The sequence below is a fragment of the Capra hircus genome, chromosome 3, assembly GCF_001704415.2.
Source record: "Capra hircus breed San Clemente chromosome 3, ASM170441v1, whole genome shotgun sequence".
Classification (NCBI taxonomy): domain Eukaryota; kingdom Metazoa; phylum Chordata; class Mammalia; order Artiodactyla; family Bovidae; genus Capra; species Capra hircus.
The window spans coordinates 118402327-118419646 of NC_030810.1; the positions used below are offsets into that span (position 1 = coordinate 118402327).

Sequence of the window (17320 nt, forward strand, 5' to 3'; positions counted from 1 at the left end):
TCACTTACACATGGAAATGACTGTTTCACCCACAAACATTTCCACTTGGCAAACATATACCCAGAGCTAGCCACCAAGCCCAGCTTCCGTGGCTCCACTGCTCCAGCCCCTTCCCCTTAGTATAAAGCATGGAGGCAAAGGTGATGAGCCCCTGGTGCCAGACTTGGAGGGTGGAGGGAAGTGGATGGGGCAGAACACTCTATCAGTGTGTCTGAACACAATCCCAAGAACTGGTTCCACTGGGTGAGTTCGCCTAGGGGTCACACGCCTTCTCACAGGAAGGGGTGAAATGTACGCTCGAGGCTGTTCACAATTAGGTAAACTTTTCAGTCTGTTTTGTTTGGGTTATTTTTTCCCTAAGCCCAAATCCCTTCTTTTTATTCGTGCATGGCTTTCGGGTTGCAGCCAGACTGCAAATGCAGGGGTGTGTAGAGGAGGAGGCAAGGCATGAGAGAGACTTCTAGGCTCTGGAGAAGAGGATCAGAGGTCGCTGGCCCAGCCCAGAAAGGGTGATCATTTCCTCTCAGCCTCCTGCCCTTGAGACTTGGAGCACGTCATTCGGGTCTGGATGTGATGGCTGAGACAGATTCCCTGATGACTGCAGTTCATTCCAGGCCCCTCACTCCTGTGTTTCCTGCACAAACTATGTGCTTGGTAAAGAGCCATTTGGCTGAAAGAATGAACCAAGTGTGCCCTCTAGCCTGATGATGAGGGCCCCTCTGCCCCAGTCAGATGGGCCTTCTGGCAGGGCCTTTGAGTGCGACCAGACCCTGCCGAGCAACCAACAGCTTCAAGATTGGGTTTGGAGAGATGGGGAGAGAAGGGGAACCTGGGGAAACCTGGGGACCTGGGAGAACTACCCTGGGCTGGCAGGCCAACTGGTTTGGAGCTTGCCTCTAGAAGCGGAAAAGTGAGTCCTAAATCAGACCCTGTTCCCTTCCACTTCCCAGGCCTTAGGGCTCCCAAGTTTCCTGGCAGAACTCTTCACCTCCTCCTGTAACTGCGCAGGACCCTATGGGACTGCCCAGGACAGACCCTTCTCTGCATGTCCTTGGCATGTCCTCTGCCTGCCCCTTGTTTGTGGAAAAGTTGTGGTCTCCCAGGCCTGTTACTGTTAAGTCACTTCAGTGGTGTCCGACTCTGTGCAGCCCCGTAGACGGCAGCCCACCAGGCTCCCCTGTCCCTGGGATTCTCCAGGCGAGAACACTGGGGCGGGGTGCCGTTTCCTTCTCCACTCCCAGGCCTATCCTGTGTCATAAAAGTCTGAATCAAGAGTGAATGCAAAAGTAGCAGCTGGACCAGGAAAACTGGTAAGAATTTAAACAGTAAATTAGCCATACAGCAGTCACAGAATGTTCAGCTCCTCCCTGAAGAACCTAGACAGCACTACCGGATGCACATTTCCTGAGCTGTTTTAGAGTTACCGAAACCCCTGCCAAATGGAAGAAAGTACTTGATGACTGTGAGCATGCAGCCCCCAGAGCTACTGGAGCCTGAGAATGATGTTAACCCCTGTGACACCGCCCTGTTACCTCACCATCAACAGAACAGAAAATTGTGCACAAGCTGATCACACATTCTGTGACTCTCCTTCCTCACCTGGCCTTTAAAAATGCTTTCTTGAAACCCATTGGGGAGTTTAGGTCTTTTGAGCATGAGCCACCCCTTCTCCTATTATGGCCCTTGCAGTAAAACTTTCTCTTCCACACTCCAGTATTTCAGTTTATCTAGCCTCATTGTACATGGGGCACATGAACTTAGATTCAACAACACACCCTAGTCTTGCTAGATCCCTGAAGCCCACAATAATTTCTAAATTGCAAGCTGATACAGAGAAAGACGAACACTGTATGATATCACATGTGGAATCTAAAAAATGCAACAAACAGGTGAATAAAATGAAGAAAAAAAAAAAAAAGCAGATTCATGGATATAAAGAACAAACTAATGGTTACCAGTGGGGAGAAGGAAGAGAGGAGGGGCAAGATAGGAGTAGGAGGAAAAAGGTTTATTCTGGGATTATATAAAATCATGTATGTGAAATATTTGGCAATTATAAACACTACAGAATTTAAAGAATCTTTCATCAAACAAAAATAATATTTTTAGTTTTAAATATGGCTGAATTTTAAAATAAATAAATAAATTGCAAGCTGATAAGATTCTCAGCATGGTCAACTCCTAAAATTCCCCAACCCTTATCTCTCAAATTCCTTGCTCATTCTACTTCCTGTCAGTTCCCAGGAGTCTAATGCCAAGACCTCCATCCTAACACTTAGACCCTCCATGGAGCCTCACACAGTGACTTTGCTATTTAGCACTTGATTTGGAGTCTACCATTATATTAATGAATGTCTGTTTTTCATTATGTGGGGTTTCCCCATGTTCTGAGTTTTCAACGACCAGAGTACGAAGAGAGCTAAAGAACTTTGACCCTTGCAAAGAGCCTTTCTAATTGGTTGTTTCCCTCTTTGTTTTTGCTTAGTCTTCTCTCGCCTTGTAAATGATATTGGGTGAGTAGTAGTGTCTCTCTGCCTCAGGTTTCACACACGTGATACAGATGTTACCACTTTCTCCAGTGCCTCTTTCTCTGGTTTTAAGGCAATGGTTAAAATCTCATGTATTGGTGGTTTAGTCGATAAGTTGTGTCTGACTCTTACAACCCCATGGGCTGTCGCCTGCCAGGTTCCTCTGCCCATGGGATTTCCCAGGCAAGATTCCTGGAGTGGGTTGCCATTTCCTCCTCTAAAATCTCAGGCAGTGAACAAAATTCCTGGATCCACACATCCTGGCCTTTCTGGGGTTTAAAAATCATGATTTTAAATATTTTGTCCTAATTTCCAGATTTTACTAATATATTTGATCCGATGATTTGACTTGGAATCAGAAAATATAGTTTTGAGACTCTTATGAATTCTTCATTCCAGAAGTGGGCTCAAATTTTTTTTACTAATATGAGAATTAAACAATTCTGAGTCTGGCCTGGAACCTGCTTTTTCAACAACTCAACATGTCATTCTGCCCAGAGGGAATACACTATGTCATTTGAGGCCCTCCCTGGGGGTGTCTGGGAGACCCTCAGCATTCAGCCCCTATCTTGCCCACCCCTGGGCACCACTCACCTGCACAAAGCACCCACAGCACAGGCTGTATCTTCCCCTCCATCGTCTGGCTTCCTCTCTGTCCCACGTCCAGCCAGGCACTGGTGGGCTCTTGTCTTGAGTCAGTCCGGGCCGACTGGTTAAAGCTACAGCGGCCTCTGGCCCAGCCCAGCCTTCGGTCAGTCCTCCAGTCTCTCCCTTCCTCTACCTCTGCCCAGCCTGGCCCCCATGCCCCACCCCTCAGCTGGACTGACAGGTGAGCTCACCTGTGGGACTAGACTCCAGCTCCACCCACTCCACCAAAGGCCCCAACAGGAACCTCCTTCACCTTCTCAGTCCCTTCCCCTGCCTTCTCTCCGTTTAGCAGGTGGGCAAAGTCCTGAGCTTCTCACTATAATACAGGTTTACCTATATGAGACAGGAAGTTGCCACCTTGTGATATAAAGGGAAAGGATCTCAGAGGAAGGGTTTCAAAGTCAATAAAAGAAGGGTGTTGGCCACAATTGCCGAAACATTGCGAGACATACTATGATCTGTTCCTCTGCTTCCCTTCCTTGTCATTTCCCCCCACCCCACACCATGCTAGAGACACAGTCATGAGGAAGACCAGAAGTCTCTACCCCAGAGAACTGCTAATCTGACTGAGAAGGAAAATAGTATACAATCAAACAAGACAGCCAGAAATACCACGACCAATTCATCTCAGTTTGCTTGGAGTCACCCCACTGTTAAAACAGAAGGCCCTATGTCCCAGGGATGTCTCTGTCTTAGGGAAACTGAGATGGCTGGTCACCCACTTAAAGATCACAATGCTATGGGGAGCATGACCTGGGAAAAGACATAGGTAATGAAACTGTGGCTGTGGAAGGACCCACCTTGGACTGGGTGGTCAGAACACAGTGGGAAAATGAGTACTTTGATTTTCTATGTTACAGATAGGTATCTATGTCTCAAAGAAATTAAGTGGGTTATCTATGGTCACATAGCTAGCAAGTGGTCTTCTGATCTTCAGTCCACTCTGCTAGTGATCCTGATGTCACCCTCTGTGAGTTCAGGGTGGTGACTAATGTTATATAGAAAACAGAGGCCCTCTGTCATCCGCTCCTCCTGAGTGGTCCCTTCTTTATCTGCTGCCACTTTTAGGTGTATTCACTCTCCCTTTTCCCTCTCTCCCCTCCCTCCACCGTCTGCTTCCTTACGCTGGTGGTCTGTCCACCTGATGCCCCTCTTCAGTCCCCTGCCTAATTCCCTCCCCACTCTCCACCCCTCCCTCCTTCATCTCACCTCTCTCTCATCCCACTTTTCATCTTCATGGCACCTTGAATTCTGGAGGTACATTGAACCCCCATGGTTACTCAGTTGTGGTCCTTCTTCCATTCTTCAGCAGCCACTCACTGAGCCCCTATTTTGATGCCCAGGACAGTGGTTTGGGAACTGGTCAGTGGTGATGCCATGTGCTTCTCCAGAGGTGCCTTCCTGAACCACTCTATCCAAAGATGCTCCCATCCCAGCTTTGCCAAGTCTCTGCACTCAACCTTGTTTTCTTTCTTCAAAGCGCTAATCACTATGTTAAATTAATTTTTGCTACGCTAAAACTTTTTCCATGTCATCCCCTCTGGAAATCCTCCCCTCACCATATCTGCTGTTGTGATGCGATATGTGCTTTAAAGCCCAGTTCATGTATTATCCGTTCTTTCATCAAGCCATTCCTGACTTCTTCGGTCAGAAGGGCTCTCTCCCTCCTTTGAACTCACACAGCACTCGGGATCTCTCTTAGGATACTAACTAACTACATTCTGCCTTGTGCTTGAGCTATTTTTGGTCTGTGTCTCATCCCTCCTAATAAACTATGAGGTCATTCATTTTTTGGCCAATTGTTAATGATACTATGCCCCAGGAATTATTCTGCCTAGCTGGGAGGAAACACCATTTAAGTGTCTTACTTTGGTCACATCACAGCCGGATGCATAGTGGATATCAGTACATATTGGTGAATGGGTAAACAAGGGGGCAGATGGCTGGACGAAGGGATGGGGTCATTACAGAATGTCCAGGGTGAGGGAATGAACCATTGGGTTATGGGAGTTGTTTTGATTGTACTGTTGGTGGGAGTTGGTGTAGTGGGGTAGGATGGATTATGAACTCATTTGAAGTTTATGAAGCTCAAGGGGTGTTTATATCATCCAGGGATGATACGGGATGAGTGTGGGACAGGGGTTGTGGCGGGCCACACGACTGCCCAGTTCACTATCCAGAGTCATCTCTCTGCAAAGAAATGGAGCCCTGGCTACAGGCAGTTACTGCCCCTTAGTCTCTCCATGGTGCTCTCCCAGCATCTGTCAGAGGATCCTCCCCATTCTATATATCTGGTATTGGCTGACAGAGGGTTAAAGTACAGTTTACGTCATTCTTCTAGGTCCTTGGCTTTAGATTATCTTCTGGAAGCACTCTGCACAGGCAGCCCCAGGCAGGGAGGTATGGAGAGAGAGCCCAAATAAACCTGTTCTTGAGGCCACTCTGTGAAGCGTGAACTTCTCCCAATTCTGCGGCTCAAGGTCAGTTTCCAAAGCAGCAGCCAGGAGGGAAAGAGTTAAGTGGGGCCCACGTTTGGGTCTGAGTCCTGAGCCTGCATGCCTTCCTCTCAGAGATCTGCCAGGCTGAGGGGCCAGAGGCTAAATTTAGCAGGCAGCTAAGGTTTCCTCTGCACAGCTGTCCTGCCCCTCAGAGGAGACTGCAGAGAGGAGGGAGGTCCCTCTCACTGGTCGGAGCCTCTGGCCATTTTGTCTGGGCCCCTCGGCCTCTGGGTGGCTGCCCTCTTGGTGTGGAGACACAGGCAGATCAGCGGTGAGTGTTCTCCCTTCACTTTGTCCTGTGAGCCCAGGACTTACAACCCAAAGGGCAGCAGCTCTTCCCTGAGCGTCAGGGCCCAGCGTCGTCTGGGACCAGCTCCTGGGGGGTCTCATGTTCCTTAAGAAGCTGTGGGATGGCTCCTAAGCCAAAGGCAGTGGTCCTGTGGCCTTGGTTAGAGTCGCTGAAGAAGGCACCTTCCCAGTAGAGACAAAAGGTGTGTATGTGAGAGCGGGAGAGAGAATGTGTACCCAGAAGGTTCAGAGAAAGACCTCTCTGGTCTGGGGAATACACCTGTGTCCAGCATAAGCTATAGTTAAGGCAAGCTTCAGGCTCCCCTCACTGCTTTCTTGCTGGCACCTGTGGAAGGAGCCAAGGTATCACTTCTTAAATGTCATGACTCCAAGGTGGACTGGGTGGATTGTTTACATGGCCGAGTGTGCGTTTTGGTGTCCTGATAACAGTAGCTGAATCAAGTCTGACTGGGTTTTCCTCATGAGTTGTTTTCCCACCAGGCGATTAACTTGCGGTGACTTTCCCATCCCTAGTTCCACTGAGGTGACATCACCAACATACCCCTCACCCCTACAAAACCTCCAGAACTAGGTAGTCTAACTGCCTTATTCATGCTAAACCTACAGAGGCTGACGGGCTGTCATGGCAACCAGTGGGAACCCAGAGGAGGAGCAGGTAGTCCCGAGTGAAGAGGATGAAGCCAGCGTGCGGGCTGTACAGGCCCGGTACCTCCGGAGCCCCTCCCCCAGCCAGTAAGTGTGCGCTTGCTGGGTGCGGGCCTCCCTCCAGCCACAACGGGAGTGTGCTAGGGAGTGTGATGACGAGTGGACCCCAGGGAGCCTGCCGCCACAACCTTAAGTTCATCCATTCAGCAAACGTTGTTTGCAAAGGTTTTATGTGTTCTACTTTATGGAAGAAAAAGCTTGCAAACAGATATATTGCAACAGGGCAGATAAGTGCTAGAATTAGCGTGCTTAGGGTTTAGTTGATGCGGGGAGGGAAAGGATCACTGGGCTTGGAAGCTTCATAGGAGGCTTCCTAGAGGAGATGATGTTGGACTTGAACCTCAAAGGGTGAGTAGGAATTTGGCAGGTGTCCCTGGATGATAGCACTTTTTTCCCTAGGAGGGAAATAAGGCTGGAATGGAGATGATAGACCATAGATCATACATAAGAGAAGGCATCAGAACAGGAAGGAGCCCTTAAGACACCAAATTCTAGCACTAAGGTAATTTTGTATCTGTGATCAGGCTGTGTCTTTTCACTGTGATGTGTGCTTCCTGGAGGGTCTTCTTTATTTTGTGACAATTAATTTTAAAGTTTCTTTTATGTATAATTTTAAAGTTTCTTTTACGTAAAATCATTGAGGATATATGATGATGTGGAATGAAAAATTTGCATACAATTTTAAGAAAAACCATAAAGCAACAAAGAAATACTTAATTGCTTGCTAAAGCAGTAGTGTGTATGCCTTTTCTTTTTTCTTTTGCCCCAAATAATAGTAGGGGACCTGACTTCTAATCTTAACTCTGTCACCCAATTTTAAGTGAAGAATCACTTTAATTCTTGAGCCTATGTCTCCTTATCTAGAAAAAGGGAAGAAAAGACTCAGAATATTTCAAGGTAAATTCACATCAGAGCATCCCTGATGCCGCTTGATTTTCCTTTTCCTCGGGCCTCTCGGGGTCTTGTTGGCTTCTGCTTCTCGGGGCTCAACAGGCTTCCCCTTTGAAGTGAGATGGGAGCAAATGTAGGTGCTTGTCACCATGGTGGGCCAGGCCACATTGACCAGATGGAGCTTCAGGGATTTTCCCTTAAAATTCAGGCTTATGTTCCCACTTAGAAAAACTGTCAGGATTGAGAGATTTAAAACACAGCCCTCCCCTCTCTATGCTACCAGACAAAGCAGAGGTAGTTTTATGTGTGGTTAGGGTAAGGGATGGCTTCGTGTAGTAGCTGGAGTAATGACAGCTGTTATAGAAAATGGACTTTTTTTTCTCACTCAGGTGTGTTTCAGAACAGGTACCTGAGCAGTGATTCAGGAACTGAGGCTCCTTTCGTCTTGTAGATCCTCCTCTGGAAGCCCTGACTTCTAAAGTGACTGTGTTCATCAGTCTTGAGACAAAACGGAGAATATCTCAGGAGGGTTTTATGGGCCAGGCCTGAAAATGGCCGTTTTGCTTCCACTCATACTGGCTTCCCTGGTAGCTCATCTGGTAAGGAATTAGCCTGCAATGCAGGAGACCTGGTTTGATTCCTGGGTGGGGAAGATCCCCTGGAGAAGGGATAGGCTATCTGCTCCAGTATTTTTGGGCTTCCCTGGTGGCTCAGACAGTAAAGAATCTGCCCGCAATGCAGGAGACCTGGGTTCAATCCCTGAGTTGGGAAGATCCCCTGGAGAAAGGCATGGCAACCCACTCCAGTATTCTTGCCTGGCAAATCCCCATGGACAGAGGAGGCTGGTGGGCTGCTGTCCATGGGGTCACACAGAGTCGGACACAACTGAGCGACTAAGCACTGCTGTTGCTGCTAAGTCACTTCAGTCGTGTCCGACTCTGTGCAACCCCATAGACAGCAGCCCACCAGGCTCCCCTGTCCCTGGGATTCTCCAGGCAAGAACACTGGAGTGGGTTGCCATTTCCTTCTCCAATGCATGCATGCATGCCAAGTCGCTTCAGTCATGTCTGACTCTGTGCGACCATATTCCATTGGCTAGAATTCAGCAAGGCCATGCTTTCTTGTAAAGGAGGATGGTCCATGAACCCAGGAAAAAGAAGTAGGCTTGTTAACACACAGCAGGCTCAGCCACTGTAGTCTCTCGAGGCAGTTACTATTCATGTCTCCTTTTTCACACTTTTAGACCACACTTACTGCCTTCCCAGGGAAACAGCCTGAAATCCCATTTACCAATTGCTGCAAAGCTCAAAGGCTGGGTTCTCTGGAAAGTATGCCCTGTCCACCTCGGGGCTGAGTGCAGCTCCTCATGGTCTGACCAGGATAACAGCCCCTGGGCCCACCAAAAAAGAAAAAAAAGCCTCCCATCCAATGAAAGGAGGAGAAGGGGACACAGCAGCCATCAGTCCTTACAAACAATGACCCCGTTGAGCATGTCTTTGCCCCAGAAGTGGAGAGATCTCCTAGGTGTGACTTGATGTGGCTCTCAGGGTGGCATTCTTGGTCTGTGCTTCTCTGTGGCTTAGAGCTCCATCCCCTGGGCCTTTTCCCTTGTCGGTTATCCTCCACAGCCACATCTGAAGTGAAGCTGAAGAGGGTCTCTTCCTTGAGCGCTGCATAACTTTTGCAGACTTGTCCTGCTTATGGAAACTTGGAGGTCCAAGGGCTGTTTTAAGGCTTATACCACCCAAAGGCCTTTTAAGAGTCATGACTTCTTAGAAAATGTTATCCCTTCAAAAGTTTAATTGGTTTCTGATTTACAGAAACCAGACAACTCCATGTGCCAGAAATCACACCCATAGTTCTTTCTTAGATATAATTTTCAGTCCTAATTTATTTCTCTGATTCCTGGTGTACGTGCGTCACTCTCTCAGCTTAATGAGAGATATCTTGAGAGAGTATCTGAAAATTTAAATTTGAGTAGGAAGTTCAGGATCAAAGTTATTTAGAATGTATAATCAACAAGCTCCCTCGTTAGAGGGGAGAATGCAATAATAAAATGTAACCAATCCAAAAGAAGGCAAGAGAAAAAAGAATACAGGAAAAGTGTAATAGATAGTAAGAAAATAGTAGGAAGGAAGATTTAAACCCAAATATATAAGTAATTATTTAAACATATGTAGACTAAAATACATGGGCTTCCCTGTTAGCTCAGCTGGTAAAGAATCCGCCTGCAATGCAGGAGACCTCATTTGATTCCTGGGTTGGGAAGATCCCCTGGAGAAGGGATAGGCTACCCACTCCAGTATTCTTGGGCTTCCCGGGTGGCTCAGATGGTAAAGAATCAGCATGCAACGTAGGAGACCTGGGTTCGATCCCTGAGGTGGGAAGATCCCCTGGAGGAAGGCATGGCAACCCACTCCAGTATTCTTGCCTGGAGAATCCCCATGGAAAGGGGAGCCTGGCGGGCTGCAGTCCATGGGGCTGCAAAGAGTCAGACACAACTAAGTGACTAAACATAGTACAGCAGACTAAATACTTCAATTAAAAACAAAAAATGGCAGACTCAATTTTTTTACAAGCCTACATACTTTTTATAAGAGACACACTCAAAAATAAAGATGTACAAAGGTGAACAAAAGATAGAAAACTTACACTACGCTGTTCTGGTTACTATTGTTCACAACTCCAAAACTTAGTGTCATAAAAAAAACATTTTATTATGTTCACAATTTGGAATCTAGATAAGGCACAGTAGTGTGGCTTGTTTGTTTCAGGACATCTGGGGCCTCAGCTAAAAACACTTGGAGACTGGGGATGAATTTTAGCCTGGGGTGATTCAAGAGCTGGGAGCTGGTGTCAGAGAGGCATCATCACACGTTTGGCACTGAGGTCAAGACCTCAGCTAGGCAATTGGCCTGAATACCTAACAAAGTCTTTTTATATGATCTGTCCATGTGGGTCACTGTGGGCTTTCTCAGAACCTGGGAGCTGAATTCCAAGACAGTAGGACAAAAGTGCATTGATTTTCAAGATCTAGCCTCAGAAGTCACAGAGAGGACCACAAAAGTTCAAAGGAGGCAACACGGACTCTACCATTCCATTGAAGGTGTATTAGGGTCACGTTGTAGGGAAAACAAGTGGGATGGGATATATTGTGGCCCTCTTTGGAAAGTACCCACTGCTGTAATTGCAAACACTGACTAGAAGCAAGCCAGTGAAGTGATTTATTGATAGCAGACAAAGAAAACCTTACCTTAAAGTTTTAGAATAATCAAATTCGCTATATAATAGATATATTCATTTAAATTATTAAAATTTCTAAGATCTGATAAAGTAACCTCAAAATATATAAAGAATTGACAGAACTGAAGAAAAAGTAAAATTCACAATCTTAGTCAAATGTACATTTTAAAAAACACAATCTCAGCAACTGATAGAATGAGACAAAAAAATCAAAAATATAAGAAATGTAAATTAAATTAACCTAATTTGCATTTATAGAATATACACCCAACAATTGCAAGAGATAGATTCTTATCATGTGCACATGGAATTTTTACCAAAAAGTTTATACATGCATTGGGTCATATGTATATCAACAAGTTTTTAATGTTTGAAATCATATAAAACATGTTCTCTGATCATTGCAGAGTTAAGCTAGAAATCATTCAAGGCAAAATACACAGTAGAAATATCAAGAGTTGGCATCTAAGAGAATTGATTTTCATGATCTAGCCTCAGAAAGTCACATGAAACAAATATTCAAAAGGAGACAACATAAACTCCACCACTGCCCTGGAGAGGCATCAAGGTGACACTTACAAGAGAGCAAGTGGGATGGGATATATTGAAATATATGGATGACAGACATTCAAATCGTAACCACAGTTCAATAGGACTATACTCACCAGACTGCCTAAAATTAAACACTGACAATAGCAAATATTAATGAGGATGTGAAGCAAACAGGACGTTCCTGTTCACTGCTGGTAAGAGGGTAAATTAGTACAACCCTTTGGAAAATTGTTTCCTAGTATCTAAATAGGAGAAGGCAATGGCACCCCACTCCAGTACTCTTGCCTGGAAAATCCCATGGACGGAGGAGCCTGGTAGGCTGCAGTCCATGGGTTCGCTAAGAGTCAGACACGACTGAGCAATTTCACTTTCACTTTTCACTTTCATGCATTGGAGAAGGAAATGGCAACCCACTCCAGTGTTCTTGCCTGGAGAATCCCAGGGACGGGGAGCCTGGTGGGCTGCCGTCCATGGGGTCGCACAGAGTCAGCCACGACTGAAGCGACTTAGCAGCAGCAGCAGTATCTAAACACATGCTTGCCCAGCAGGCTCACTCCTGATACATACTTAACAGAAGTAAGTATATATGTGCACCAGAAGAGAAGTACTAATACTAGAATGCTTTAGCAGCTAACAGTCATTAAGAATATAGAATATTTGAACAACATGAAGAACTGTCTAATTAATAGTGGGCTAGATAAATAAAGTCTGGTAAATATTTTTAAATACTGACCTAGAGCATAGGCATTTTATTAAGTGTCTATCACTTTGGTGTGATTGAGCTTCTGAGGTCGCTGGCTGGAGAAGGCGATCAGTGAGTGCCAGCTGTGAAGGCAGAAGGTGGGTCACCGCGGGGAGAGCCGGTCCTGCGGTTCCAGAGTCTCACATAAAGTGAGCTGGCAGCAGGACACAAACATTGATTAATAGAGACATTCCAGCAGCATCCAGTTCTTAGTCCTTCCAGCTGCCAGTCCCCCTCCTAGACAAAAACAAGCTCAACCCAAAAGCCCCGCTTACACATGAGAAAGGCTGAACTCCCCAAAAGTAAGGTCCCACAGACAGAGCACATTTTCTCTGGGCTCTCAGTGAAGTGAAGTGAAGTGAAGTGAACTGAAGTTGCTCAGTCGTGTCTGACTCTTTGCGACTCCATGGACTGTAGCCCACCAGGCTCCTCCATCCATGGGATTCTCCAGGCAAGAGTACTGGAGTGGAGTGCCATTGCCTTCTCCAGGGGATCTTCCCCACCCAGGGATCGCACCCAGGTCTCCCGCATTCCAGGCAGACGCTTTAACCTCCGAGCCAGGTGACTTCTCCTAAATCAACTAGGTTTTAAAGCCCCTCTTGGTTTGTGCACAGTATAGTCCTTCATGGGTGTTGTTCACTCACTGAGTTGTGTCCAGTTCTTTTTCGACCCCATGGACTGTATCCCACCAGGCTCCTCTGTCCATGGGATTTCTCAGGCAAGAGTACTGGAGTGGGTTGCCGTTTCCTTCTCCATAGCATACTCCTTAGCAGTTGGTTTTTAGTAGCTGATCCCAAATCAACTAGCCCTTTTCAGAAATGTTCAAGAAAGTCAAACATACAGTAATACTTCACAGGCTATCCCTTCCTGCAATTATCATCATAAAATCTGAGGTATAAACTAGTACAGCTGCACTGACTTTTAAGTCATCATCCAATCAACCCCACTGCACTGTACAGAACTGGGCTTAAACTGGCCCAGGGGAATGTCTACAGTATCTTTAAAAATGAAAAGGCAACTCACAAACTGGGAGAAAAAAATGAAAATCACATATCTGATAATGAACTCAGATCCAAAATATACATTTAAAAAACTCTCAAAACCCAGTAGAAAAGAAACCACACAATTTTGATTCTGGTAATGATCTCACTTACTTGTATATCAAACTTTACCAATCTGCACATTTTAAATATGTGCTATATGTGTAACAATTATACCTTAAATAAAACTGGGTTTTTTAAAGCTATGGAAAGAGAATTAGGAATCAAACTCTCTTCCAGGAGCCTATATAGTGATGGGGGAAGAGTGAAAATGGTGTAATTAAGGCCAAAATTAAGGTCAGCTCTGCTCTGCTTCTTACTAGCCATGAAAGCTTACATAAATAACATAGTCATAAAACTGGGATATCAGTTTTACCTAGTGACAGAAATTAAACAATATAGTAAAACATATATTATTTATATTATATATAATATATAACCTGCAATATTACAATATAACAAATATCTCCTGCATTAGCAGGTGGATTCTTTACCACTGAGCCACCAGGGAAGCCCATTCCTAGCAACGGATCATCACCCAAGTCTGAACAATCCTCCCTGTACTTAATAAATGCCTGAAATTCCATCCTCCTTGTTTTATCTCTTTCGCTAAAAGCTTGGGCCTTTTAAAAATTAAGTTATGCATGGAAGAGCAAATATCCCACCAGCAGAGTCCCAGTGCTCGTTTCCTAGGGCTTCTGTAACAAATTCCCACAAACTGAGTGGCTTAAAAACCACACACACACACAAACAGCACCAATATATTCTCTCACAGTTTTAAAGGCCAGAAATCTGAGATCCAGGTGCTGGCAGGGACACCCTCCCTCCAAAGAGTCCAGGGAAGACTCTGTCCTTGCCTCTTCCTTGCTTCTGTTGGCTCTGGGAGTTGCTTGGCTTGTGACAGTGTAACTCCAACCTCTGCCTCTGTCTTCATATGGTCATCTTGCCTCTGTCTTCTCTTGTGTCCCTTTTTTACATATAAATTAATTTATTTTTAATTGGAGGATAATTGCTTTACAATATTGTGTTGGTTTCTGCTATACATCAATATGAGTTAGCCACAGGTCTTAGAGGAATCTATAGGCTGTACTCTCTTTGACATACATCATACCAGGGTCCTCTATGACTCAAGTAAGGGAAATTTAAAAAAAAAAATGGAACTTACTCAAACTTAAAAGCTTTTGCACAGCAAAGGAAATAATAAACAACATTAAAAGACAAACCTCAGAATGGGAGAAAATAATTGCAAATGAAACAACAGGCAAATGGATTAATCTCCAGAATATATAAGTAACTCTTACAGCTCTTGTGTTCTTTTTAAGTGACATCTGCCACTGAATTTATGGTCTACCCTAATCCATGAATGGACTTCCCTCACAGCTCAGTTGGTAAAGAATCTGCCTGCAATGCAGGTTGACCCTGGTTTGATTCCTGGGTCAGGAAGATCTGTTGAAGAAGGGATAGGCTACCTACTCCAATATAGGGCCACCCAAGATGGATGGGTCATGGTGGAGAGCTCTGACAAAATGTGGTCCACTGGAGAAGGGAACGGCAAACCACTTTAGTATCTTGCCTTGAGAACCCCATGAACAGTATGAAAAGGCAAAAGATAAGACACTGAAAGAACTCCCCAGGTCAGTAGGTGTCCAATATGCTACTGGAGATCAGTGGAGAAATAACTCCAGAAAGAATGAAGAGACAGAACCAGAGCAAAAACAATACCCAGTTGTGGATGTGACTGGGGATAGAAGCAAGGTCCGATGCTGTATAGAGCAATATTGCATAGGAACCTGGAATGTTAGGTCCATGAATCAAGGCAAATTGGAAGTGGTCAAACAGGAGATGGCAAGAGTGAATATTGACATTTTAGGAATCAGCGAACTGAAATGGACTGGAATGGGTGAATTTAACTCAGATGACCATTATATCTACTACTACGGGCAGGAATAACTTAGGAGAAATGGAGTAGCCCACATAGTCAACAAAAGAGCCCAAAATGCAGGACTTGGATGCAGTCTCAAAAACGACAGAATGATCTCTGTTCCTTACCAAGGCAAACCATTCAATATCACAGTAATCCAAGTCTATGCCCCAACCAGTATTGCTGAAGAACTTGAAATTGAATGGTTCTATGAAGACCTACAAGACCTTCTAGAACTAACACCCCAAAAAAGATGTCCTTTTCATCATAGGGGACTGAAATGCAAAAGTAGGAAGTCAACAGATACTGGAGTAACAAGCAAATTTTGCCTTGAAGTATAAAATGAAGCAGGGCAAAGGCTAATAGAGTTTTGCCAAGAGAACACATTGGTGATAGCAAAAACTCTCTTCAAACAACACAAGAGAAGACTCTACACGTGGAATCACCAGATGGTCAATACAGAAATCAGATTGATTACATTCTTTGCAGCCAAAGATGGAGAAGCTCTATACAGTCCGCAAAAAGGAGACCGGGAGCTGACTGTGGCTCAAATCATGAACTCCTTATTGCCAAATTCAGACTTAAATTGAAGAAGGGGAAACCACTAGACCATTCAGGTATGACCTAAATCAAATCCCTTATGATTATACAGTGGAAGTGACAAACAGATTCAAGGGATTTTATCTGATAGAGTGCCTGAAAAACTATGGATGGAGGTTTGTGACACTGTACAGGAGACAGGGATCAAGACCATCCCCAAGAAAAAGAAATGCAAAAAGGCAAAATGGTTGTCTGAGGAGGTCTTACAAATAGCTGAGAAAAGAAGAGAAGCTAAAGGCAAAGAGAAAAGGAAAGATATAAGCATCTGAATGCAGAGTTCCAAAGATTAGCAAGGAGAGATAAGAAAGCCTTCCTCAGTGGTCAGTGCAAAGAAATAGAGGAAAACAACAGAATGGGAAAGACTAGAGATCTCTCCAAGAAAATTGGAGATACCAAGGGAACATTTCGTGAAAAAAATGGGCACAATAAAGGACAGAAATGGTATGGACCTAACAGAAGGAGAAGATATTCAGTAAAGGTGGCAAAAATACACAGAAGAACTGTACAAAAAAAGACCTTCATGACCCAGATATGCACGGTGGTGTGATCACTCACCTAGAGCCAGACATCCTGGAATGTGAAGTCAAGTGGGCCTTAGAAAGCACCACTATGAACAAAGCTAGTGGAGGTGATGGAATTCCAGTTGAGCTATTTCAAATCCTAAAAGATGATGCTGTGAAAGTGCTGTACTCAATATGCCAGCAAATTTGGAAAACCCAGCAGTGGCCACAGGACTGGAAAAGTTCAGTTTTCATTCCAATCCCAAAGAAAGGCAATGCCAAAGAATGCTCAAACTACCACACAATTGCACTCATCTCACATGTTAATAAAGTAATGCTTAAAATTCTCCAAGCCAGACTTCAACAGTACATGAACTGTGGACTTCCAGATGTTCAAGCTGGTTTTAGAAAAGGCAGAGGAACCAGAGATCAAATTGCCAACATCCGTTGGATCATTAAAAAAGCAAGAGAGTTCCAGAAAAAAAACTACTTCTATTTCATTGACTACACTAAAGCCTTTGACTGTATGGATCACGACAAACAGCAGAAAATTCTTAAAGAGCTGGGAATACCAGACCACCTTCCTTGATTCCTGAGAAATCTGTATGCAGGTCAAGAAGCAACAGTTAAAACTGGACATGGAACAACAGACTGGCTCCAAATCAGGAAAGGAGTACATCAAGGTTGTATATTGTCACCCTGCTTATTTAACTTGTATGCAGAGTACATCAGGCAAAATGCTGGGCTGGATGAAACACAAGCTGGAATAAAGATTGCCAGGAGAAATATCAATAACCTCAGATACGCAGATGACACCACCCTTAAGGGAGAAAGTGAAGAGGAACTAAAAAGCTTCTTGATGAAAGTGAAAGAGGAGAGTAAAAAAGTTAGCCTAAAACTCAACATTCAGAAAACTAGGATCATGGTATCAGGTCCCATCACTTCATGGCAAATAGTTGGGAAAGAGTAGAAACAATGAGACACCTTATTTTGGGGGCCTCCAAAATCACTGCAGATGGTGACTACAAGCATGAAATTAAAAGATGCTTGCTCCTTGGAAGAAAAACTATGACCAACCTGCTGCTGCTACTAAGTCGCTTCAGTCGTGTCCAACTCTGTGTGACCCCATAGATGGCAGCCTAC

The 17320-nt window shown here is 44.8% G+C and overlaps 1 protein-coding gene across 1 annotated transcript in view; it reads right to left on the minus strand.

The window, feature by feature from the left end:
- The window catches only part of GPA33 (glycoprotein A33), a 51515-nt gene extending 48274 nt beyond the window's left edge, over positions 1-3241 (minus strand). Inside the window, exon 1 of the mRNA XM_018046605.1 lies at positions 3123-3241. Coding sequence (XP_017902094.1) covers positions 3123-3165 — 43 coding nt within the window. The 5' untranslated portion in view covers positions 3166-3241. The remainder of the gene's footprint in view (positions 1-3122) is intronic.